Source organism: Procambarus clarkii, chromosome 61 (assembly GCF_040958095.1).
Source record: "Procambarus clarkii isolate CNS0578487 chromosome 61, FALCON_Pclarkii_2.0, whole genome shotgun sequence".
NCBI lineage: Eukaryota > Metazoa > Arthropoda > Malacostraca > Decapoda > Cambaridae > Procambarus > Procambarus clarkii.
The window spans coordinates 19,077,848-19,105,847 of record NC_091210.1 but is presented as its reverse complement, the minus strand read 5'-3'; the positions used below and the strand labels follow the sequence as shown (position 1 = coordinate 19,105,847).

At 39.1% G+C, this 28,000-nt stretch overlaps 3 protein-coding genes across 4 annotated transcripts; 1 reads left to right on the top strand and 2 right to left on the bottom strand.

Annotated features, from left to right (window-relative positions):
* Positions 1–8,213, bottom strand: LOC123774447 (SET domain-containing protein SmydA-8). Of its 2 annotated transcripts, none has more exons than XM_069307958.1 (5): positions 8,089–8,213; positions 4,141–5,458; positions 3,870–3,965; positions 2,474–2,655; positions 1–362 (listed from the first exon to the last, which is right to left on the bottom strand). In XM_069307958.1, exons 2-5 carry the CDS (start codon positions 5,450–5,452, stop codon positions 261–263), a joined length of 1,692 nt encoding a protein of 563 aa, XP_069164059.1. In that variant the 5' UTR covers positions 5,453–5,458; positions 8,089–8,213; the 3' UTR covers positions 1–260. The 2 variants fall into 2 exon arrangements, with proteins under 2 accessions (XP_069164059.1, XP_045624740.2); XM_045768784.2 differs by lacking the exon at positions 1–362 and adding an exon at positions 944–2,005.
* On the bottom strand, positions 7,991–17,807 carry LOC138354151 (uncharacterized). Its single transcript, XM_069308039.1, has 4 exons — positions 17,803–17,807; positions 16,188–16,346; positions 8,907–9,813; positions 7,991–8,047 (listed from the first exon to the last, which is right to left on the bottom strand). Exons 1-4 carry the CDS (start codon positions 17,805–17,807, stop codon positions 7,991–7,993), a joined length of 1,128 nt encoding a protein of 375 aa, XP_069164140.1.
* A 2,561-nt stretch (positions 17,808–20,368) lies between these two features.
* LOC123774306 (uncharacterized) lies at positions 20,369–26,307 on the top strand. The gene is made up of 5 exons (XM_045768458.2): positions 20,369–20,803; positions 22,125–22,251; positions 23,235–23,373; positions 23,614–23,721; positions 25,998–26,307. Exons 1-5 carry the CDS (start codon positions 20,654–20,656, stop codon positions 26,125–26,127), a joined length of 654 nt encoding a protein of 217 aa, XP_045624414.2. The 5' UTR covers positions 20,369–20,653; the 3' UTR covers positions 26,128–26,307.
* Positions 26,308–28,000: the final 1,693 nt, after the last annotated feature.

Sequence of the window (28,000 nt, the reverse complement as noted above, 5' to 3'; positions counted from 1 at the left end):
CTTAAAAGTATCGATTAAAAAAATCGAATATTCTTTTGTAAATTTTTAATAATTTCTCTACATATTTTTCGTCATTGGAACTCTTCAGAAGAATAAATTTATTTTAATGTAAAATAAACCTACAAGAATTGCAGAGGTTATCTTGAGGTTATCTTAAGATGATTTCGGGGCTTAGTGTCCCCGCGGCCCGGTCCTCGACCAGGCCTCCACCCCCAGGAAGCAGCCCGTAGCAGCTGTCTAACACCCAGGTACCTAGGGAGTTAGACAGCTGCTAGATGAACAGGGGCATCAGGGTTAAAGAAACATTTTGCCCGTTTGTTTCCGCCTCCACCGGGGATCGAACCCGAAACCTCAGGCCTATACTGAAATGCGTCACATTGAAAGATAGAAACTTGAAAACAAATCCTTTTTTATTAATTAAATTATTAATAAATAATTGAATTGAATAAATCAATTCAAACGATTTGAACACATTTTTTTTTATCATTATAATTATTATTAATTGAAATAAAGTTTGAAAACTATAATGTACATTAATAAAGAACCAAATAATATATATATAATATATAATTATATAATATAATATATAATAATATATTTATAATATATATATATAATATAATAATATATATATAATTATATATATATAATATATAATTCAAGGAGACACAATATATAAAAATATAAAAAGAAAGTTGAAAGAAATACTGAGAAGTTATAGAGTTAAAGTGATTCACATTTTTTTTAATAATTTGAATTCACTGAGACGGGGGACAGGAAGCCAGCGTGTATTCATACACGTTAGGCTTATAGGCTCATACCTCTTTAGGAGTCACAATAACGGGGCTGAAGTAAGTTGACCAGACCACACACTAGAAGGTGAAGGGACGACGACGTTTCGGTCCGTCCTGGACCATTCTCAAGTCGACAATCGACTGCAGAATGGTCCAGGACGGACCGAAACGTCATCGTCCCTTCACCTTCTAGTGTGTGGTCTGATCAACTCGATTAGAAACTCATCAGAGGTTGTCATCAGCTGCCTGTGGCCATCAGATTCATCGTAAAGACATGATGAGTATATAGGTCAAACTGGAACATTTTGGTTAAGAGAGCTCTTCATTCAATATAAAATGTAATATATAAAGTTACCTTAAAGTAAGTGTTGAGCATATAATTTGAGCAATCCGCTAAATTATTACAAGACGACAAACACAGGGACGACATTAAATGAATCCCTCATAGTGCTGGGCATAACATCCACACACACACACACACACACACACACACACACACACACACACACACACACACACACACATACACATACACACACACACACACACACACACACACACACACACACACACACACACACACAGTTTCAAGTGTAAATATGATAGAGCCCAGTAGGCTCAGGAACCTGTACACCTGTTGATTGACGGTTGAGGGCGGGACCAAAGAGCCAGAGCTCAACCCCCGCAACCACAACTAGATGAGTACAAATAGGTGAGTACACACACACACACACACACACACACAGTTTCAAGTGTAGATATGATAGAGCCCAGTAGGCTCAGGAACCTGTACACCTGTTGATTGACGGTTGAGAGGCGGGACCAAAGAGCCAGAGCTCAACCCCCGCAAACACAACTAGGTGACTACACACACACACACATCCACCCACCCACACAAACACACACACACACACACATATGCATTAGGAAGTGATGTGATGGAGGCTGACTCCACACACAGTTTCAAGTGTAGATATGACAGAGCCCAATATCACTCAGAAATTTGGTGTTCGCTGAGCCGGATCCCCTCCGGCAGGTGCGGATCGAACTGTCGAAGATGCAGCAGGAATTAGCAAAACGGAATCACCCTCTAGCAGATGAACATGGAGTTAGAGAAGACTCTGAAGCCGTTGAGAGAGCTGGATCACCTCAGGAAGACGAGGGTCGTACTGCAAAAGGCACTCACAATCTGCCACCAGAGACAGCATCACCTGCCAACACCAGAAGAAGACGGATGTCTCAAGAAGTCTACTGTCTACTGTCTCAAGAAGTCTACTGTCTACTGTCTCAAGAAGTCTACTGTCTACTGTCTCAAGAAGTCTACTGTCTACTGTCTCAAGAAGTCTACTGTCTACTGTCTCAAGAAGTCTACTGTCTACTGTCTCAAGAAGTCTACTGTCTACTGTCTCAAGAAGTCTACTGTCTACTGTCTTAAGAAGTCTACTGTCTACTGTCTCAAGAAGTCTACTGTCTACTGTCTACTGTCTCAAGAAGTCTACTGTCTACTGTCTCAAGAAGTCTACTGTCTACTGTCTCAAGAAGTCTACTGTCTACTGTCTCAAGAAGTCTACTGTCTACTGTCTCAAGAAGTCTACTGTCTACTGTTTCAAGGAGAACTAGTATTTTCTCAAACACAAATTGAATAATTTTGGACGGTGGATAGGTTTAAGGAGGTATACCTTGACTTTGTGTGTGAATCGAGAGAAGGGAGCGTTGGATTCGAACCTGTTGACTTCTACGCTTTCCTTGACGTCTCCTACGTCAGCCTCTACGTCAGCAGCTACGTCAGCAGCTACGTCAGCCCCTTGGGCTCGTTCCAGTAACTCGTACGAGGCTCGTATTTGCTCCAGCAACAGCAAGCCTGAAGATCAAAAGTTTATTATTATTGAACTTTGATATAAGGAAAGAGATCCTAACCTAATCTGACCTAACAAACCTAACCTACCCTAACCTACCCCAATCTAACCTAATCTAACTTAACTTGATCAAATCTAACCTAACCTAACCTAACCTATTCTAACCTAACCTAATCTAACCTAACCTAACCTAATCTAACGCAACCTAACCTAATCTAACCTAACCTAATTTAACCTAACCTAACCTAATCTAACTTAACTTGATCAAATCTAACCTAACCTAACCTAATCTAACCTAACCTAACCTAACCTAACCTGATCAAATCTAACCTAACCTAATCTAACCTAGCCTAACCTAATCGGACCTAAGAACCTAACCAAACCTAACCTAATTTACAGCAACATAACCAAATCTAACGTAACCTAATCTAATCTACTCTAACTTAATCTAACCTAAGCAAATCTAACCTAACCTAGCCTAGCCTTATCTAAGCTATGCTAAACTAATTCAACCCAGCCTAATCTAACCTAACCAAACCTAACATGGTAAAGAAACCAGTTCCTAACATATTTTTTTTGCTATGAATTTCGGCAATTTTATTGCTCTTCTTAATTCCGACACTAAGAAAATAGTTAGAAGCATAGAAAGCCTATGCTGTCAGATATATATACATATATATAAATTGTATATCTGTAATCCATGTATATGGATTACATATACGTCCATACAATTAGTGTTTACTGTATCTTGTTCATCAGGAAATAGCCATATATGTAGGGTGTTTGTGTGTGTGTGTGTGTACTCATCTAGTTGTGCTTGCGGGGGTTGAGCTTTGGCTCTTTGGTCCCGCCTCTCAACTGTCAATCAACTGGTGTACAGGTTCCTGAGCCTACTGGACTCTATCATATCTACACTTGAAACTGTGTATGGAGTCAGCCTCCACCACATCACAGCCTAATACATTTCATTTGTCAACTACTCTCACACTAAAAAAAATAATAGTGTCGGAGTAGTTGTGTGTATGTGTGTGTACGTGAATGTGTGGAGTATGTACGTTTTATATATATAATCTATAAACAATCTCAAAGTTACCTAAAGGAAGGCACTCAATGTAATCAAGTTGATCCAACATAAATCTTTCAATATAATTCCCCAAAACACAGACTGCATTGTGGATAATTAGACCTCTAATTAGTTTAGAGGTTAGTTTAGACTTACCTCTAAATCGTGTAAGTCCAGGTTCAACGATTGAAGCTAACTTGAGGAGTTCCCTGGTAAGTTCCAAGACTTTAATCAAGTCTGTCGAATCTACCTCTGAAGAAGAAATGAATTTTTAGTATTTCTTGTTCTCTGGAAGAATTATGTTGTGTAGTTAAATCCACAATGCAACATATTAGTGATTTTATCAAACGAAGGTATAATTCGTTTAATATTTCAATGCAATTATAATTATTTTCAATGATAATTGCATGCAAGATAAGGGGAATACCTTGCAATGGAAGACTCATAATGGCTTGAATTAAAGCATACTTGATCTGGCAGACGATAAAGTGGCCTTGACCTAAGAGACGGCTCAGATGCGACAGCACTGTCTTAATAGCTGATGGGTCATCTCTTGGAAGACGTCTCAGAGCCACAGCACCGGCTCCAACCATAGACTCGATAGCCATCGGATCTGTACTCTTCCCGCAAGAGAGGCACGTCCAGGACCTCTGACAGCCAGCTGGTGGCACCATAAGAACTTGGCACTCAGGGCAAGGAATGGAACTCATATGGGAACCCAGTTCTGTTGGATCTAAACATCGCTGGCACTTGCAGATAAACATTTTGCAACCTATTAAATGTGCCTCGCGCGCGCGAGTGCCCCAAAGGCACTGGGTATAGTTGATTAGTATCGGAGCGCCTTTTGCAATATCCACAGAGGCCCGTACTATCAAATCTCCATTAAAATACCATCGCTGGACGTTGGGCACGCAAGAATGATTCATCATTGAAGATACGATGAAAATAGCACGTCCTCTTTGATCATTATCCAGAGGGACGTCGAAGGAATTCGTGTCCAACACTCCACACACGCGGTGAACGAGTTCAGATTCCACTTCCAGACCCAGTCGGGTGTGGAGTACCTTGACTATATGTTCCATCACGACGGAGCCAATCTGCATCTTCTTCCGCTTCTCCTCGTGACTCTGCAAAGCAAAAAATAGTTCCTTTGCAGGTGGTGATTCCTGAATCAAGAGAAGGGCTCTCAGAGGTCCTAAAATGATATTGAGTTCTTTGATATGACTTTCACGGTGAGAGGAGTGTTTAAATCCCATGCGACGGATTAAATTGCATTCCTGCGACGCATGATGAGGTCCACCACAATCCTGACTGCATACAGGACCACCACATTCCTCACAGCCATTCCAATCGCTTGCCAGCACCTTCAAACAGGCTAGGCAAGTAGGTTCTGAACCAGCCTTCGGAACTATCAACAATGGTTCTTCCTGGAGAACCACTTCCCCGGCGGCTATGTCTCGACTAGCTACCAGATATCGACCCAAGCAGTTACTGAACCTGATCTCCACCGCACCGTGCCTCGGACCTCTTCCTGTCTCACAATTCCCATCAGGATAGTCTGAACGCAGGACTTCTGAGCGGTTCCACAGACGGTGCTCCCGTACAAGATGATCGGCGAATGTGGTCGTGGGTCGAGGCTTGGAAGCATTTCCTTGATAGGAGAGAGGTTCATTGCGTGATTGAGGTGAATCCAAACAAGACTTCAACAGCAGTAAACCATCTTCTAGGTTATTCTCCATATATATCTGTGTCAAAATGGGTAGATAAACAAAAATAAAGTTAATCTTACACAGATTATATATAAATTAAACCGGAAACTCCTTACCCCTGAGGGATTCGAACCCAGACAGCCAGGGCACCATGCACCTTGGCGTATCCAGAATCAATAGTTAGACTGAACAGTCAATGTAGTTTAGCTGGTTAAGTAATGGATACGCTAAGATGCGTGGAGCCCAGGCTGTCTAGGTTCGAATCCTTCAGGGGGTAAGGCGTTATATATATATATATATATATATATATATATATATATATATATATATATATATATATATATATATATATATATATATATATATATATATATATATCATCTGCACAGGGTATTAAAAATATCAACACAAGACAGAACACGATACAATGGGTGTAAATTGGATGAGTTTTGATTTAAGAATGATCTGGGTAAATACTGGTTTGATAAGAGGGTTGTTGATTTGTGGAACCAATTACCGCGTAACATAATTGAAATAGGATCCCTTGATTGTTTCAAGCGTAGGTTAGACAAATATATGAGTGGGATTGGGGGGATATAAATAGGAGCTGCTTCGTATGTGCCAATAGGCCTTCTGTAGTTACCGTCATTCTTATGTTCTTAAGTTCTTAATGCAAGCACAAGGAAAAAAGATACAGAATGTGGACCAGTATTCACTAAGTAGTTACACCCATCCAGTTACGAAACCTTTACATCTTCCCTTAATCACAACGGCTGTGTTGACATTTATTAAACAGTTTAAAGGGTTTCTGACAATCACAATTCAATCAAGAAAAGTTCCGTCAAGAGGATTGTAATCGTCTGACCTCCAAACTTATCCAATCAGACAATTAAACAAACAAACAGATACACAAACACACATCCTATTTCTTCGACATAAATAGTTGTTTCTGTTAATACTATCATGACATTTATTATTGTTTAATTAGTGTCAATGTTGATTTTTTTTATTTTGTGATTGCGTAAATAACCAGTGAACTCTTGCCAGCAAGGAAGAGGTTGTTGGCAAGGTTAGGAATGGCAGGTAGCGTAGGAGTCAGTAGCCAGGGTGATAGAGTACTACTACGCCCTGTAGTGGTCGTAGTAGAACCTTTTGGGCACCCTTGGGAGCTGGCCAGTTCAGGTGTGTGTGTGTAAGCTTCCATGCCAGATGTATGAGTCATTGTAACTATGCTGTGGGTGGGGCATAAGAGTGTGTGTGAGGCTCTCTCTCTCTGACACGCACGTGCACTTTTGAGTGCGTTGTCTCACTCATTTAATCAGGTTCAAGTGTAAACAATCTGAGGGACTCGGAAAAAAATTAATTTTAATAATAATGGGCTTGAATACTTGGCAGTGTAAATGCTTCAGTGCCTGCCTAATAGGCTGATTAATCAGTGCCTTGTAACATATCACATAATTGCCTGGTCACATAACCACACACACACACACATATATATATATATATATATATATATATATATATATATATATATATATATATATATATATATATATATATATATATATATATATATATATATAATCTCACCCACTTGTAATCCTCTATCATGTCATCCCTAACTCTTTGCCTTTGAACAAATCCACAAGGGCCGTGACGAGGATTCGAACCTGCGTCCGAGAGCATCCCAGACGTTCATTTGATGCATCACGTTAGTGTGATCTCTGTGTGTAAAGTCTTTGCCTTTTTTGAGAATGTAATTAAAGTTTTGACAATCTTTTTTCATATAACAGGTTTTTATTTTTTTTATTTTAGGGGATTAACCTCATCATTCTACGCTAGACGGACCAATCGAGCAGACAGGATTATCTGTCTGTTCGATTGGTTCAGATTTACGGTTTATGTATAATATTTGCGAGTATATTTTCGTATCTTGATTTGAATCTTATGGAGATGCAATAATTACTGTTCAATTAGTGCAATAATTACTGTTCAATTAGTGCAATAATTACTGTTCAATTAGTGCAATAATTACTGTTCAATTATTACAATAATTACTGTTCAATTAATGCACTTAGCGTATGTATGGTCATTGGAATTGTACATATTTATAGAAGGTGACATTATTAGTATATAAGTATACACTAATAGTATACATTATACTAATATATACTATACTATATGAGAAAATGTCTGTCTGTCACCAGAATTTGCAGGGGGATTGGTGTTGGGTTCGGGGCCGACATGGACTGGTCAGTGTGGGTTTAAAGTTAATGCTTTAGGAAATATTAGCAATTCCAAAGACCCCAACTGGCCATTTTCAAGAAATCAAGTCGATTTCGCTGAGTATTTTCTATATCTGGATTATATCCCCCCTCTATGCTCTTTTTTGTATAGTATCGTTAAGTTTAGTTTCCTCAGTTTAGTCTTTATTTTTTATAGGTTAGGTTAGGTTAGGTTAGGTTAGGTTAGGAACAGCACGGGTCCTATAGGCTCTGGTCTTCAACCATCCCAATGCCAGCCGTACACTATATAATCCAACTTTCAGGCATAATCCCATTTGGCCAATCAATCATGAATAGAATCATTTGTCCACACCTGCCGCTCCTCCCACACTGAGAACTGCTATCGCAACGACACAGTTTAACAGTTAGGATAAAACTAACCTGTCTGACGATGGCCTAACCCTTGGCCGAAAGATTGGCCGGAAACACGTAGAACAGCAGGGGTTAGAAAACAGGTTTTTGACCGAAAATCTTCCGAAGGGAAATGCTGGCGCGTTGACTGCCGGTAAAGATATATCTGCCCAATTCCTCCAGACGCACCAAGTTATACCCTGGTGCCTCAGTGCCCACGGGCACGGCCCTAGTACCCCCTACCCAGTACCCACTTCCACATACCCAGATACCCAAGTGGGCAGCTTGCCCAATACTCTCGAAAACACTAGTGTGTTTGAGAATAGTTAAGTCAATTTTATTCAGGAAAGTAAATACATAGTTAATGATACATAGACTTATTTACCTCGTAACTACACAGTATTAGGTGGTTACACAGTATCATTACCGGGTAATGTTATGGGCATTGGATCCCTGCATTGTTTTAAGCGTAGGCTAGACATAATTTATTAAATGAAGATATATGAATTTATAAATAAATAAATGATTTTCTAAATGAAAATATATGATTTTCTAAATATATATGATTTTCTAAATAAAAATAAATGATTTTCTAAATGAAAATATTAGATTTCCTAAATAAAAATATGATTTTTAACATGAAAATATTTGCTTTTCTAAATAAATATATGAGTTTTAAATGAAAATATTTGATTTTCTAAATGAACATATAAATGATAATGATCTTTTCTAAATGACGAGAAATATAAATCTATAGATTTAGATATATATCTAAATGATATATATGAATAAGTTAGTGTGGATATATATTGGTGTTTCATTGTATGGATTCTCTCCCTCGTATAGGCCTCCTTCCTCTTATAGGCCTCCTTCCTCTTATAGGCCTCCTTCCTCTTATAGGCCTCCTCCTTCTTATAGGCCTCCTTCCTCTTATAGGCCTCCTTCCTCTTATAGGCCTCCTCCTTCTTATAGGCCTCCTTCCTCTTATAGGCCTCCTCCTTCTTATAGGCCTCCTTCCTCTTATAGGCCTCCTCCCTCTTATAGGCCTCCTTCCTCTTATAGGCCTCCTCCTTCTTATAGGCCTCCTTCCTCTTATAGGCCTCCTCCCTCTTATAGGCCTCCTCCTTCTTATAGGCCTCCTTCCTCTTATAGGCCTCCTCCTTATAGGCCTCCTTCCTCTTATTGGCCTCCTTCCTCTTATAGGCCTCCTCCTTCTTATAGGCCTCCTTCCTCTTATAGGCCTCCTTCCTCTTATAGGCCTCCTCCTTCTTATAGGCCTCCTTCCTCTTATAGGCCTCCTCCTTCTTATAGGCCTCCTCCCTCTTATAGGCCTCCTCCTTCTTATAGGCCTCCTTCCTCTTATAGGCCTCCTCCTTCTTATAGGTCTCCTTCCTCTTATAGGCCTCCTCCTTCTTATAGGCCTCCTTCCTCTTATAGGCCTCCTCCTTCTTATAGGCCTCCTTCCTCTTATAGGCCTCCTTCCTCTTATAGGCCTCCTCCTTCTTATAGGCCTCCTTCCTCTTATAGGCCTCCTCCTTCTTATAGGCCTCCTTCCTCTTATAGGCCTCCTTCCTCTTATAGGCCTCCTCCTTCTTATAGGCCTCCTTCCTCTTATAGGCCTCCTTCCTCTTATAGGCCTCCTTCCTCTTATAGGCCTCCTCCCTCGTATAGGCCTCCTTCTTATAGGCCTCCTTCCTCTTATAGGCCTCCTTCCTCCTATAGGCCTCCTCCCTCTTATAGGCCTTCTTTATTTGTCTTTATTTTTAATCTTTAATGCTTGGCACTTACCCTGAGTTCCTTCACTCTGTCTCCTGCGTTGTGCCTTCTTAATAAGTGCATCTTGGCGCACTGTTTAACTTTCTAAGAAAAAGTCTTTTTAACTATGTTCTTCCTGGTGTTCCGCATTTTCTTGATCTGATTCACCCAGGAAGTGAATCGCAATTTAGGACGTAGTGAATGTCTGAATATGTGGATAATTGGGATAACTGCTGATTTATTGATGACTGTAGCTCACTGTTAAGGATAAGGATATGAGACATACTAGGAGCGTTGGATAGTATGTTCCAACCACTTGTATCATCGGGGATCGAACGCCAACCAACTAAGATGCTAGGTTATACGGGTGTCTGAGTTAGAAACTTCAAGCCACCGTTTGGAAAGAGAAAGAGACTTCTTAGTTAGTGGCTTAACCACTTGGGGTAGACGGTAGAGCGACGGTCTCGCTTCATGCAGGTCGGCGTTCAATCCCCGACCGTCCAGGCGGTTGGGCACCATTGCTTAGAAGTTCGATTCCCCTTGTAGGTCTGCGCCACGTTTCCAAATGCACCTTTTCACCTAGCGGTGTGTGTATAGTTCTTGAGAGTCATGCCACTATTGTGGTTTGCATTCCGCATGGGAAAGGTTGACCATTAGCCTAAGAGGACCTCGATAAGTATGGAGACACTTTAATTTGTTTTCTCAAGAGACATCTTAGAATCCCCCAATCTTAACTCTTAACTACCATAAAGTTCCTCAATCCTAAGTCTTAATTACCATAAAGGCCCTTAATCCTAAGTCTTAACTACCATAAAGTCCCTTAATCCTAACTCTTAACTACCATAAAGTCCCTTAATCCTAACTCTTAATTACCATAAAGTCCCTTAATCCTGACTCTAAACTACCATAAAGTCCCTTAATCCTGACTCTAAACTACCATAAAGTCCCTTAATCCTAACTCTTAACTACCATAAAGTCCGTTAATCCTAACTCTTAACTACCATAAAGTCCGTTAATCCTAACTCTTAACTACCATAAAGTCCGTTAATCCTAACTCTTAATTACCATAAAGTCCCTTAATCCTAAATCCTAATCTTCATAAAGTCTTAGCCTCATTTAGAGCACCATGTCTCATACCTCTTCAGGATAAATCCTATTTCGATTCATGCTACAGGAGTATAGTGAACATATTTTCGTTCACTTTAGAACATTTAGAACAGTTAAGAACATTTTGAACAGTTTAGAACATTTAGAATAGTTTAGAACGTTTACAACAGTTTAGAACATTTAGAACAGTTTAGAACATTTAGAACAGTTTAGAACATTTAGAACAGTTTAGAACAATTAGAACAGTTCAGAACATTTAGATCAGTTTAGAACATTTAGAACAGTTTAGAACGTTTACAACAGTTTAGAACAATTAGAACAGTTTAGAACAATTAGAACAGTTCAGAACATTTAGATCAGTTTAGAACATTTAGAACAGTTTAGAACATTTAGAACAGTTTAGAAGAATTAGAACAGTTTAGAAGAATTAGAACAGTTTAGAACATTTTGAACAGTTTAGAACATTTAGAACAGTTTAGAACATTTAGAACAGTTTAGAATATTCAGAACAGTTTAGAACATTTAGAACAGTTTAGAACATTTAGATCAGTTTAGAACATTTAGAACAGTTTAGAACATTTAGAACAGTTTAGAATATTCAGAACAGTTTAGAACATTTAGAACAGTTTAGAACATTTAGATCAGTTTAGAACATTTAGAACAGTTTAGAACATTTAGAACAGTTTAGAACATTTAGAACAGTTTAGAACATTTAGAACAGTTTAGAATATTCAGAACAGTTTAGAACATTTAGAACAGTTTAGAACATTTAGAACAGTTTAGAACATTTAGAACAGTTTAGAACATTTAGAACAGTTTAGAACATTTAGAATAGTTTAGAACGTTTACAACAGTTTAGAACATTTAGAACAGTTTAGAACAGTTTAGAACAGTTTAGAACAATTAGAACAGTTTAGAACAATTAGAACAGTTTAGAACAATTAGAACAGTTCAGAACATTTAGAACAATTAAGAACATTTAGAACAATTTAGAACATTTAGAACAGTTTAGAAGAATTAGAACAGTTTAGAAGAATTAGAACAGTTTAGAACATTTTGAACAGTTTAGAACATTTAGAACAGTTTAGAACATTTAGAACAGTTTAGAATATTCAGAACAGTTTAGAACATTTAGAACAGTTTAGAACATTTAGATCAGTTTAGAACATTTAGAACAGTTTAGAACAGTTTAGAACAGTTTAGAACATTTAGAACAGTTTAGAACATTTAGAACAGTTTAGAACAGTTTAGAACAATTTAGAACAATTAGAACAATTTAGAACATTTAGAACAGTTCCCTTTTAGATCAAAACCACCCAAAACGTGGAAGATAAAAATATTTCTAACCTAGATTCTTGAGTTGTTTTCAACTGAGATCTTTAGGACTCATGATGTTGTCTTGTAAGTGTTAATTTTCTCAGTGTTTTCGTGGAAACACCTTGAGAGGAGAGGCTTGAGATCTGCTTCTCCTCTACACTAGTTAGTACATGTATTACTATGTTTATTAACATGTGTATTGTCACATATATTGCTACATATATATTAGCATATGTCTAAGCCCTAGCAGCTTGTACAGGGAAGATGAGATACTGGATATATATAGCTAGATAGATAGCTAGATAGATGGATAGATGGGAGATAGACCTGGGCAATGCCGGGTACTCCCCCCCCCCTCCCCACTAGAATTGATAGATTATATATCAAAATGATTTTTCCATCTTTCTATCTATTCTAATGTTCTATTCTAATATTCTATTCTATTCTAATGTAAAGTGAATCTGTACACCGGTTGATTGACAGTTGAGAGGCGGGACCCAAGAACCGAAGTTCAACCCCCGCAAGCACAACTAGTTGAATACATGTTATATGACATGGTACGTTATTTATATGACAAATATAAATTTATATATTATATATATGAATTCATATATGATAAAGAGTGCTGGGAAGACGGGACACCACGAGCGTAGCTCTCATCCTATAACTACACTTAGGTAACTACACCTAGGTAACTACACCTAGGTAACTACACCTAGGTAATTACATTCACATTCATGCGCCAAGCAAGATATTACAATATATTCCTTCACACAAACTTTAGTATGTGTGTTAGAGCCCAATCGTTTCAAGAAAATCATGAGAATTGACAAGGAACCTAATGGATCATCCATCATCATGTCTATTAACCCCCCCCCCCCTGAGGTGGGGGGGTCACCGCCCCCCGCCACACAGAACTCATCTCAGATATTGGATTGTGAATAGATGATGTCAATCCTCAACTCCCATCCAATCTGTCAATTGCTCTGTTGTTGCAAAGCATTGTGAGCAGTTTCAGGCACCAACTTTTCTGTAACTGCTTCTGGTCCTGGAAATTACTTTCAGGTACAGGCTCAACTCTTTCTGGAATCCTATTTGATCCTGGAAAGTGCTGTTAACCACTGATTCAACCCTCCCCTGGAACCCTATTTCGCCCTGTTATTCACTAACTCCAATATAAGGTCCCCCGGATCTTATAGATCTAAGATCTAATCCAATCCTTTAAGATTAGATGAGTGTCATGCCCTTCAAGAAGATCTGGACAAAATAAGTATATGGAGCACCACTTGGTAAATGGGATTTAATGTTAATTAATGCCATGTTATGGAATGTGGAATAGAAGAACATGCACCTATAAATTATTTTGAAACATTTTAAAGACTTCTGGTAAAGAAATAGATCCTTTTTGGACCGTCTGGGACCATTTTCAGCCTTGAAAAGTACTGCTAACCATTGATTCTGTGAACTGCCTATTGACAATCCTCATGTAGGTACTTTGCTAGCTTCCACTCTTTTCTTGAGGTTATTTTGAGATGGTTTCGGGGCTTAGCGTCCCCGCGGCCCGGTCCTCGACCACATCTTTTTGTTACACACCCCCAGGAAGCAGCCCGTATCAGCTGTCTAACTCTCAGGTACCTATTTAATACTAGATGAACAGGCGCATCAGGGGTGAAAGACCCTCTGTTTCCGCATTCACCGGGGGATCGAACCCGGAACCTCAGAACTACGAATCCCGAGCTCTCTCCACTCAGCCGTCAGGCTTGCCTCCATGTACTTCACACCCCTGGAGGATAATCACTCCAGGGAGTAATCACATGGTGGCACCTTTCATAAACAATTAATGTTTACTCATGAAATTTGCACAATCGTCTCTAAGGCTCCATTGTTGTTGTTATTGTTGTAGAAGTTGGCTGACTCATTCACACAAACAACAGATTTTAATTAAATAAGTTTGTGCAACTCCAAATAAGTTGCCCAAACGTCTTCGTTATGATGTCTCATTAGACGAACCTCAAGTCGCCACAATGGGAAATATATATATATATATATATATATATATATATATATATATATATATATATATATATATATATATATATATATATATATATATATATATAAATGCTTTGGGAAAACGAATATCAGAGGAATTTCACAAAGTGTGTTAATGTGTATGTGTTTCGTATTAATTAGTCTCGTATCAATTATCATCGTTATCATTCGCGAGGGCGTTGTTAGGGGTGTGTGGAAACTACCCAATTGGGGGTACAGGGTGAGATGGTCATATATAGGGGGGGGGGGGGGAGTGACCTTTAGTGACCTTTGGAAATACTGTCTTGTGACAAGATGGAGCAGATCATGTCTGCTTCCGATGAGCCTCTCATTAACACACACACACACACACACACACACACACACACACACACACACACACACACACACACACACACACACACACACACAGTCGAGTAGTTAACGGATGGAATGCATTAGGCAGTGATGTGGTGGAGGCTGACTCCATACACAATTTTAAATGTAGATATGATAGAGCCCAGTAGGCTCAGGAATCTGTACACCAGTTGATTGACAGTTGAGAGGCGGGAACAAAGAGCCAAAGCTCAACCCCCGCAAGCACAAATAGGTGAGTACAAATAGGTGAGTACACACACACACACACACACACACACACACACACACACACACACACACACACACACACACACACACACACACACACTCATCGTCTTCAAGACGAAGCATTAGGATCTCCATAACTTCAAGTGTAGTCCCAGTAGACAAGAAAAGCATCCACAGACTCATCTAACTTAGTCAGATGTTAGAAATAATTTAGGAAAGCTGAGGATTACTAAGCAAATGAAATGTATTTGATACACGACCCTTTCAAAACACTCAAAATGTACTCACTACAAAGGTGATACTGGAAAGTCAGACCCCAAATATTCAATCTGCAATTTAATGGAGCGAAAGACTTAGTATGAAATACAAAATAGATCCGAGTGAATAGGTGCCATAGGCACAATCAGGGAACATTGTATAAATATCTGAGGTCCACTAATCACCATACTAGCCCAATACCTAAGTGGCATGGGGTTACGAGGTTAGACTAACTGAACTTAATCTCCATCACTGAGATAATTAAAAAAAAAGGAGTGGAGACATGATTCTAACATAAAAAATCCTAATTGGAATTGACAGGATACGAAATGATAGATTATCTGAGATAAGAGATAGACTAGCAAGGCAACACAGGTGGAAACTAAGTGTCTAAAAGAGCCACAAGTATGTTAGATATATTAGATATTTCTAACATTATGTTATGTTACAAAGATGTTAAAATGAATTTATTCAGAGACAGAATAGTGAAGAGATAACAGGAGGAAAGAAAGCAAATATTGTTGGCTAATCAACACCAGGTGAACAGAGCCATCAGGTGGAAAACAAAACGTGCTTAAAATCTAGTCCCATTCGAGAATCGAACCCGTCACCCTTTTGTCGCAGAGTCGACCAAATACGTTAAAAACGCGATGCATTAATAAAAAAAATTAGAACAGCGTAAAAATGGACGTTTTCTATGCCTCAGCCTCGATAAATGGGATTGGCTGGTTGGGTTCTTACGTGGCAGGCGAAACCGTTGCATCATTTACGGAGAACGCGGGAGGATCTTTAAGGTCTGAGAGGAGCACGAAACGGTTTGGGAATTAGCACAGGGGGGTTAGGAGTAGGAGGGGGGGGGGGGGAGGAAGGGGGTAGGGGGGAGGGGGGGATGTCTCTGGCTCTAATTAAGGTCACGAAGTCATTGACCCAGATGTTGTGACGTCAGGAGCTTGAAATTGACTTACAGCTTGAGACTGACTTACAGCTTGAGACTGACTTACAGCTTGAGACTGACTTACAGCTTGAGATTGACTTACAGCTTGAGACTGACTTACATGAAGCTTCGCAAGAAGTCAGAATTGGAATTTTGGTCTTTCGTTTTGTTGATGGACTTGAAAAGTTGATGGACTTGAAAAGTTGATGAACTTGCAAAGTTGATGTACTTGAAAAGTTGATGGACTTGAAAAGTTGATGAACTTGCAAAGTTGATGTACCTGAAAAGTTGATGGACTTGAAAAGTTGATGGACTTGAAAAGTTGATGGACTTGAAAAGTTGATAGACTTTTCAAAATATTCTTGACAAGTATTTCACATATTTCTAATATTCAAAAAGCCACCCTCAACACTTTTCACTTAAGTACTTAATCCTTAAATTAAAAATATCGGTCACTTTTAATCATTAATTATTTGAGAACAATTATAACTGAATTAACCTTTGTTCCCATAATAAATTATTTAATGTTGAAATTATTATTTTTTTATGCAAGTGCTTTGAATCAAATGCTTTTCCAAGCAAATTATATCACAGAATTTTCAGGAAATTTGTAAAAACTCAAAATTTTTACCTGTCGTTAAAATTCCCAGTTTTAAAAGATATTTATTAATGTCAAATTTTCGATTTGAGTACTGTTGGGTAGTCTGTTTGAAGGGAATTTCGTAATATTAGCTTTCAGAGGTTGCTTGGCTATAACCATGAGGCCAGATTCACGAAGCAGTTACGCAATTACTAACGAAGCTGGGGCCAGATTCACGAAGCAGTTACGCAAGCACTTACGAAGCTGTTCATCTTTCTCAATCTTTGGCGGCTTTGTTTACAATTATTAAACAGTTAATGAGCTCCGAAGCACCAGGAGGCTGTTTATAACAATAACAACAGTTGATTGGCAAGTTTTCATGCTTGTAAACTGTTTAATAAATGTAACCAAAGCCGTCAAAGATTGAGGAAAGATGTACACGTTCGTAAGTGCTTGCGTAACTGCTTCGTGAATCTGGCCCCATGTTATTAGAACCTGTTAAAATCATTTAGGTCCTCTACCCTTTGACCTCGGATCTGGTGTTGTTTAACTTGTTAGATCTTCAAACCGGAATGTTTGATACTTGAAGAATATAAATTGAAATAATGAATTTTGGAGAGTTAATATTTCAACTTCCAATCTCAAGTGAAGATAAATGTCAGGAAAATAGAGATTAAGGTTCGTGTTAGAATCATTGTCCTCACCTTTTAGGTTACATTTAATAATACATGCTCCAATATATATATATATATATTGGAGCATGTATATATATTAAATACATCTTCAGAAGGTCAAGGACCTTCTGAAGATGTATTTAATATACGAAAGTACTTAAGGAAATTTCCTGTTTCATTTTTCCTTCGTGGTCTGACATTGTCACATTCTTAATCACGTGTTTATTTTCGTGATATACACATATATATATATATATATATATATATATATATATATATATATATATATATATATATATATATATATATATAGACATCTCACAAGATTTATTGTGACCTGAATTTCACTTCTGGCAATTAGCCCGTGTAACTAGCTCAATGTACCCTAGACCCTGATGATATGAAGATGGAAGGGAAGACGATGAGCTTGGTACTAAGATGGTACTGTGTGGTACTAAAAGGTACTTAGTACTACACAGTACCTCATGGTACAAAGTCTGTAACTTTTCATGTTTACTGTTACTGCAAATATGTTCCATGTATTCAGGGATATTCCTACGTGGGCCCTAAGCCTCTAACTGGCCCACTAAGTGGTGTCAAATGGGCTGGTAATTCCCTCTTGAATCTATGAAGCATCAGTCAGAATTATAGAATCTATTATAGTCTCTCCAGGTGTGTGTGTATGTGTGACATATTTTCCATACCTGACCTTGGCCTCTTGAAGATATATCTAGGACATGAGCTCATTCCGGACCTGCCTCTCGCTGCGTTACGCCATGGTTGGAAAAAGTAGGACATGAAGAGCCTCGCTGCTGACCTAATCAAAGTATTCTTGCTGGGGCTTAGTAAGCCATTCGCCATCCTGGCGCGCGCACTAAACCCCCTCCATCCGCGTCGCTCAGGAGACAACTGATATTTTCAGTGGAGTGAGGCGCCCGGTTACAACAACAAAGTTTTGACAACATTTCGCGTCAATGAAGTTTATCCAGTTTATCCTCCTTGTCTGCGACAAGGAAAGTTGCTGATCGCTCTGAAAATGAGCTAATAGTCTGTAACTTATCCGGAAGATTATTAAAAATCTTCGTTCTGTGGTCTGAAACGTGTCCGACTTACATATCCCGGTTTTGGCGCCAAAAAAGGACTTCCGGAAGCCGACATTCCGCGTTTGTCAACAGGAAAATCAAGCAACATTCGTGTCTGCGAGAAGAGATTGTCCAGAGATTGTCTCCTGCGTCTCTCAAGATGACCTAGTCATCAGAGAACAGTGTCATTCAAGAAAACTTTAATAATATAGTTAAGACACGTCGCAGAACTCGCTCTGACAAGTGATACTGGGACCATTGACTTGAGGAGGCGTTGGAAGATTGCTTCAAGCAAGTTTGCTTCTATCCATATCAACCCAGACTGCTGTTGATAGACATTCACAGCACCAGAAACACAGCTCAACTGCTCTCCAACAACGAGGTACGTTAACACAAACGGCCTTCACCCTCAAATCGCCAAAACATAACCCACATTAATTTTTTAACGTTATACAGACGTAATGACGTTGTAAAATCGTTGTGATTACGTTTGGTCCTTTCTTGATCCTGATCACTATAGATTACCTGGCTTCCTGTGTATAGTTTAGTCTCCAAGCTCTATTGGAATGGGACAGGTCTATAGAGTCACTCTACAGACTTGTTCTTCTCCAGCATATTATATACAATAAGTATTCCTACTACTTACAATAATATTAATAATACCAATAATAATAATAATAATAATATAAATACTTTTTAACAGAGAGAGAGAGAGAGAGAATGAATTTAAAATTCGATATATGCATTTCGAATCTAATTCTAGAGTCTAGTTTTTAGAGTGATTGACTGAAAACCGTCTTGGGTCTCCTGAAGAAGACCTGTAGCATAGTGGCCTACATCCTTGGCTTACAACTGAGGGACCCGGGTTCAATCCCCGCACAGAGCGGAAGCAACTGGGCACATGTCCTTTCCTAATGTCTCTGTTCACCTAGCGATAAAATATCTATCAGTTATGGAGAGAGAGAGAGAGAGAGAGAGAGAGAGAGAGAGAGAGAGAGAGAGAGAGAGAGAGAGAGAGAGAGAGAGAAACAGATAGCCAAAAACACACACCCAGACACAAAATACATCCCCCAACATAATACAACATTACAAAATACAAAAAAGACCCCAAATACAGCAGCCAGACAGACAGTAGCATCCCCCACTCCCAGAGGACACTAAGTACTCTACGCTCCAGGGCTCATTATGTGCTAGAGTAATTAAGACAGAAGTGTGAGACGCCATCAGACCTATACTCACTCTAGCCTTACCAACCTCTCTAAACAACAGTAACATCCATAGGTAAATGATACAGCACTTATACATACATACATACATACATACATACATACATACATACATACATACATACATACATACATACATACATACATACATACATGTATATATGTATATACATCAACGATCACAACATATTCCTTCATTCTACTTTGCTCTGATGAAGGCGAATTAAGCCGAAAGCATTCTCTATTTTTCACATGTGGTTTTTCCACATATATGTATATGTATTCAGCTCCAAAGTAGGTTAATGGTCACATATTATACATAATGTTAATCCGGTGGATTCTCAGAGGAATATGTAGTTTCCTATATCACGCTTCACTTCACTCATCCTGTTACGAAACATGTACATCTTTCCGTAAATATGGCGACTTAGTTTACATTGACTACACTGAATACTAGTTTCGAAGCAGTCATGACTGAGGAAAGATGTACCGGTTTCGTCAGTGATTGGGTAATTTTTTTTTAATGAATCCTGGTCCGGGTTTAAATCAGTATTATATCAACAATAGCACCAGTGTCGAGGCTTTAATGGCATCGCTGCTAGCAGGGTCGGCGTTCGATTCCCGGTGTCCGCAGTTTCTTTATTTTCAGATGGGTGAGGTTGAGTGTCTACAATCACCCACATTAATGTAATCCCTACAATCACCCACATTAATGTAATCCCTACAATCACCCACATTAATGTAATCCCTACAATCACCCACATTAATGTAATCCCTACAATCACCCACATTAATGTAATCCCTACAATCACCCACATTAATGTAATCCCTACAATCACCCACATTAATGTAATCCCTACAATCACCCACATTAATGTAATCCCTACAGTCACCCACATTAATGTAACTATCCTACATGCAAAACCACATTCATTTCAGTAGGTTCTCTCACCAGCGAGAGAAGAGAAGTGAAACTGCCTAACGACCCTAAGGGCGACCCTAAGAAGGTCATCAGGTCCTTCGCGATGAAGATGGTGGGCACAGAAGTCCTTCTGAAGATGTTGGGAGTCCTGCTAGGAGCCTCTCTCAGCCTCGTACGGGGCCTGGCTCTCTATATAGATGGTAACCAGCCTTATCTGCCGGTGAAAACGCCGTTCGACTCCCGGATGAGCAATGTAGGTGTCTTACGATGTCTGATTTAGTGTGGTAGGTCGCTTACGATGTCTGATTAGGATGGTAGCTCACTTACGACGTCCTATTTAGCATGGTAGGTCGCTTATGATGTCCTATTTAGCTTGGTAGGTCGCTTACGATGTCTGATTAGGATGGTAGCTCACTTACGATGTCTGATTTAGCATGGTAGGTCGCTTACGATGTCCTATTTAGCTTGGTAGGTCGCTTACGATGTCTGATTAGGATGGTAGGTCGCTTACGATGTTTTATTTAGCTTGGTAGGTCACTTACGATGTCTGATTTAGCATGGTAGGTCGCTTACGATGTCCTATTTAGCTTGGTAGGTCGCTTACGATGTCTGATTAGGATGGTAGGTCGCTTACGATGTTTTATTTAGCTTGGTAGGTCACTTACGATGTCTGATTTAGCATGGTAGGTCGCTTACGATGTCTGATTTAGTATGATAGGTCGCATACGATGTCTGAGTAGGATGGTAGGTCGCTTACGATGTTTGATTTAGCATGATAGGTCGTTTACGATGTCTGATTAGGATGGTAGGTCGCTTACGATGTCTGATGTAGCATGCTAGGTGCTTACGATGTTTGATTTGGCATGGTAGGTCGCTTACGATGTCTGATTTAGCATGGTAGGTCGCTTACGATGTCTTATTTAGCATGATAGGTCTCTTACGATGTCTGATGTAGCATGGTAGGGCTCTTACGATGTCTGATTTAGCATGGTAGGTCACTTACGATATATGATTTAGCATGGTAGGTCGCTTACGATGTCTGCTTTAGCATTGTAGGTCTCTTACGATGCCCGACTCGATCATGGAGGCTTAGTTTGTATTCACTAAACAGTTTACGAGCTTGAAAATCTCCCATTACATGGTTATTATTTTGTATAAACAGCCTCGTTAACTTCGGAGCTCATTAACAGCTTGATAAATGATAAATGACTGTGAAAAGATGTACAGGTTTCGCAAAGTAGATACACCAAGAAAGTGACAACGTTTCGGTCTATCCTGGTCCAGGATGGTACGAAATGTCTCCACTTTCAGTCATTACTGACGTGTGAATTGAGTGTATAAATGTTCAACAACTTTGATTGATTGATTAAGTCGGCCCAAGAGGTGGCACGGGCATGAATAACCCGTAAGTGGTGTTGTGATGTTGCTGTTTTAGATTCAGCTACTTAGAACAAAAGTTCGAAAGTAGCACGGGCTATGGTGATCCCGTAATGGCGTTGTGAGGCTCTTGGTCTTAAGTACTATTATGACTCGTGACCTTTGACCTCTATTTCTTCTCTGGGCCTCCGGGACAGCTTCCGGAAGTGGATAGACAGCAGAAGGAGAGGTCGAAGCGGTCAGCTGTTCTCGTATGGCCGGAAGGTAGCTTGTTTGTAGCTGAGTTCTACTTTGAAATCCCTATTAAGGCTCCCTCAGGGCTCGGTAAGTAATTTTTATTATTTTCTACCACAGACGTGGCCAGACATTTACGATGCTAACCAGAATATATATATATATATATATATATATATATATATATATATATATATATATATATATATATATATATATATATATATATATATAAATATATATATATATATATATATATATATATATATATATATATATATATATATATATATATATATATATATATATATATATATATATACATTTTCTTGACTGGGTTGTTTTCTTCGCTTGTGGTTGAAAATTAAAGTAATTTTTTTTGCATTTCAATGTTTATTTGTAAATTTAATGTTTTGGCCAACTTTTTATTGGAATTATTAAAATTAAAATTGGATAATATTTTTGAAAAAAGGGCTTTTATTTCTTGGGTATTTTACTTCTCTTGAACTCACCTAGTTGTGCTTGCGGGGGTTGAGCTCTGGCTCTTTGGTCCCGCCTCTCAACCGTCAATCAACAGGTGTACAGATTCCTGAGCCTATTGGGCTTTATTATATCTACACTTGAAACTGTGTATGGAGTCAGCCTCCGCCACATCACTTCCTAATGCATTCCATTTGTCAACCACTCTGACACTAAAAAAGTTCTTTCTAATATCTCTGTGGCTATCTCTTCTAATATCTCTTGTGTGTGAGTATAGAGATCTGCAACTCAAGAAAGTTTCTGGTTAACCATTTAAGGGGGCCTCGTAGCCTGGTGGATAGCGCGCAGGACTCGTAATTCTGTGGCGCGGGTTCGATTCCCGCACGAGGCAGAAACAAATGGGCAAAGTTTCTTTCACCCTGAATGCCCCTGTTACCTAGCAGTAAATAGGTATCTGGGAGTTAAGTCAGCTGTCACGGGCTGCTTCCTGGGGGTGGAGGCCTGGTCGAGGACCGGGCCGCGGGGACACTAAAGCCCCGAAATCATCTCAAGATAACATCCTATATGTTTCTGGCTACCATTCTTCTCTACAGACATCCCCTTTACCATTGATGTTCCCTACGAATTTACGCTGCCAAACATCACTGCAAAAAGTGACTATCTGTCTCGAAACATCAACCAGGCCGACGATCGTTTAGGCCTATATGGAATCATGGAAGGGATCTTTAACAAGTGAGTGACGCTCATTTGCATATACATATGTATATATATACATATCTTGTATAATAAAGTTTTCAATACACTGAAAGATTATCAAATAAATACAGGTGATATACAGGTACACACACACACACACACACACACACACACACACAGACACACACACACACACACACACACACACACACACACACACACACACACACACACACACACTATCTACTCCCATAACCTAATAGACCCTATTCACAGGTTTGGAATGGATGGTAAGGCTTGTCTAATGCGCGCTGTCTGTGAAGGATCTCAATCTAGCCTCCTAAGGGCTGGTATGCTAGGAGAGGTTATCACTACTATCCTTACGTGAGTACTGGGTCACTAACCCCGTCCTCCCTTGAGTACTGGGGTCACTAATCCCTTCCACACTTGAGTACTGGGTCACTAATCCCTTCCTTACTTGAGTACTGGGACACAAATCCCGTTCTCACTTGAGTACTGGGGACACTAATCCCTTCCTCAATTGAGTACTGGGGTCACTAATCCCTTCCTCAATTGAGTACTGGGGTCACTAATCCCTTCCTCATTTGAGTACTGGGTCACTAATTCCGTCCTTACTTGAGTACTGGGTCACTAATCCCGTCCTCATTTGAGTACTGGGTCACTAATTCCGTCCTTACTTGAGTACTGGGTCACTAATCTCGTCTTCACTTGAGTACTGGGTCACTAATCTCGTCCTCATTTGAGTACTGGGGTCACTAATCCCTTCCTCACTTGAGTACTGGGGTCACTAATCCCTTCCTCACTTGAGTACTGGGGTCACTAATTCCTTCCTCAATTGAGTACTGGGGTCACTAATCCCTTCCTCATTTGAGTACTGGGTCACTAATTCCGTCCTTACTTGAGTACTGGGTCACTAATCTCGTCCTCACTTGAGTACTGGGTCACTAATTCCGTCCTTACTTGAGTACTGGGTCACTAATCTCGTCCTCACTTGAGTACTGGGTCACTAATTCCGTCCTTACTTGAGAACTGGGTCACTAATCCCGTCCTCATTTGAGTACTGGGTCACTAATTCCGTCCTTACTTGAGTACTGGGTCACTAATCTCGTCCTCACTTGAGTACTGGGTCACTAATTCCGTCCTTACTTGAGTACTGGGTCACTAATCTCGTCCTCACTTGAGTACTGGGTCACTAATTCCGTCCTTACTTGAGTACTGGGTCACTAATCCCGTCCTCACTTGAGTACTGGGTCACTAATTCCGTCCTTACTTGAGTACTGGGTCACTAATCCCGTCCTCACTTGAGTACTGGGTCACTAATCTCGTCCTCACTTGAGTACTGGGTCACTAATTCCGTCCTTACTTGAGTACTGGGTCACTAATCCCGTCCTCACTTGAGTACTGGGTCACTAATCTCGTCCTCACTTGAGTACAGGGTCACTAATTCCGTCCTTACTTGAGTACTGGGTCACTAATCCCGTCCTCAATTGAGTACTGGGTCACTAATCTCGTCCTTACTTGAGTACTGGGTCACTAATCTCGTCCTTACTTGAGTACTGGGTCACTAATTCCGTCCTTACTTGAGTACTGGGTCACTAATCTCGTCCTCACTTGAGTACTGGGTCACTAACCCCATACTTTATTAAGTGGTCAATATAACTCTCCCCTTAACATTACTGTAGCTCGTGCTATCACTCAATCATCCAGAGATAACACTGTGTGTTATCTTAGATCATGGTGGGTGAACACTCCTAGGTTATCGTTTGAGGTTATTACTTTGTTATCATCTTAATGGTTATCATTGTTATTACTTTGTCAATGGTTATTAATGTGGGTTGAATGATATCAGGATTGGGTCATTGGCCTTATCTAAGGGGTAATGGGTCGTTATTTCAGGACCATTGACCATTAATAAGTGACTGTTGCTATCGGTTGTTCAGTGTTTTTAATCTCAGTTCACTCCTATCTATAACTATTAAGGAAATCCAAAATTAAATATTAAAATTCATATTAAATATTAAAATATTTAATATATTCACATTAAATATTAAAATTCTTATTAAAACTTTTTAAAATAATTATACAGTATATTGGGAACATAAATTAAAATTCACCCAGTGTCCATAAAGAAATAATTACAATTAAAAATACAATTGAGTGTTTAGAATTGTAAATTTTAGATTTTTTTAGAATTAGAATTTACAATTGAAACATAGTGAGAGGATTGGAAAAAATCCTAATTACTGGTTAAAGTAGTTTTATTGCTTAGGTAATTTAGCGATTTGGCGAACGGCCTTTTAATTTATGTATATAAAATATAAATATTTCATACTTATCGGGTTTTAGATAAGATATATACGATTATAGGAATTTTTTTGAAGCAAGTTAGTCTAAAGAGATGAGAAGAGAGTGAGATGTGAGTTCTCATGTTAATTAGTTCCCTCATTCGGGCAGAACCACTCATTCCCATCTCTCCCTCGCCTATCTATCTCTATCTCTATCATCCACTATTTCCGTACCATCAGACAGATACCCAACCGTCATCCAATAACATTGATCAAGTCGACTATCAGTGCAGCATCTCTACTGTAAGTTATATTGACTCGACGAGACCAGGAGATAACTTCGACTCTTTCCAGGGCATCGTTGTCGACTTCTCTGGCTGAGATGAAGGACTATGTAGAGGCTGAAGCGTATGGACGCTCTCACGGTGACTGTCAAGCTATGTTCCCGACGTGTTCGATCTCCATCTTTAGATTCCTAGAGTGAGGTACAGACGACACATGAGCCATTCATCGTCAGATATCAAACATCTTCTCACAAGATAACATTTCATCAAGAACTAGATACTACGCCTCATAACTATTCCTTATAGCCATTTTCATCTACAGAATGTTGACTTCTTGTGAAAATGACAGTAATTTCTTATCAATTTAAACAAATCTAGTTTGATTCGCCAAGCTGTTTGTAGGTAGTGTAGGTAATAGTCTTATTTATTTATTTATTTTTCTTCCTTATATATATATATATATATATATATATATATATATATATATATATATATATATATATATATATATATATATATATATATATATATTCATTTTCTTTGTAATAAACTATTAAAACATATCTGTGTATAGTTATCATTCTATGGTTATCTATGGGAAGTTTCGATAACTGAGGGGAATGTGGTGATCACACACAGGAATATATACATTGAGAAGTGTATATATATACCCAGCTTCTCGGTATATATATATATATATATATATATATATATATATATATATATATATATATATATATATATATATATATATATATATATATATATTGAGGTCTATTAAATCTATGGAGGGCTATACAAATTATACATATATACATACATACACACAGAGGCTTCATGTCCATGACAAAGTGAATTATTTAGGCGACTTTTACATTGTACAATGTTCCTTGAGTTACCCCTAACTTTCAGGAATTATAGAAAAAGTTCAGCTAAAGGGCATTGAAAGAAAACTAATTTCACCATAAACTCGTGTATAATTTCAAGGCCCTGTCCCCCCCCATACTAGGATCATCAGAAGGCCCACTGTACAGGGTCAAAGATATATAAAATATCGTAAAAGCAGGTAATTAATTTGTACATCTAATTTCGTCTAATCGCCCCACCCCCTCTAAAGACCCCAAGGCTTATGTCTATGCAACCTATAGGCCTAGTTTATAGATTGCATTCACACGAATAGAATGTTTCTCAGACAAGTTGCCTGACCTCCGGGTACCTGTTTACTGCTAGATCAATAGAGGCATGAGGTGAAAGGAAACATTCGTCGAACCCAGAACCCAGGAACCCAGGAGAGAGAGAGAGAGAGAGAGAGAGAGAGAGAGAGAGAGAGAGAGAGAGAGAGAGAGAGAGAGAGAGAGAGAGAGAGAGACAGACAGACAGACAGACAGAGAGGGAGAGAGAGGGAGAGAGAGAAAGAGAGAGAGACAGAGGGGTAAGAGAGAGAGAGAGAGAGAGAGATAGAGAGAGAGAGAGACAGAGGGGTAAGAGAGAGAGAGAGAGAGATAGAGAGAGAGACAGACAGACAGACAGAGAGGGACAGAGAGAGAGAGAGAGAGAGAGAGAGAGAGAGAGAGACAGACAGACAGACAGACAGACAGACAGGGACAGAGAGAGAGAGAAAGAGAGAGAGACAGAGGGGTAAGAGAGAGAGAGAGAGAGAGAGAGAGAGAGAGAGAGAGAGAGAGAGAGAGAGAGAGAGAGAGAGAGAGAGAGAGAGAGACAGAGAGAGAGATGATAGGAAAAGTATTTAAAAACTTTAAACCTCTTAAAGTTTCTATAGAAACTACACGAACTTCTACATTATAAAAGAAATAAAACTTTTGTTATTAAAAGTGTAATTGAGACTCTAGCAGAAACCCTGATAGAGTGAAAAATGTTATCAGTTTGAAGAGTTCACTTAAGGTTATCATCTTCTCTTGAGTTTAATGGAAAGTCTGAGATAAATCTTGATGAGCTTAAGCTATGAGGGAAGCTGTATATGGTCGGTAACCATGGCAACCTTTGGAGAAATATATATTAAAAAAGCCCAATGGGAAGATAAATGTGTTTTTTGAAGGTTATTTTTGGTTTAAG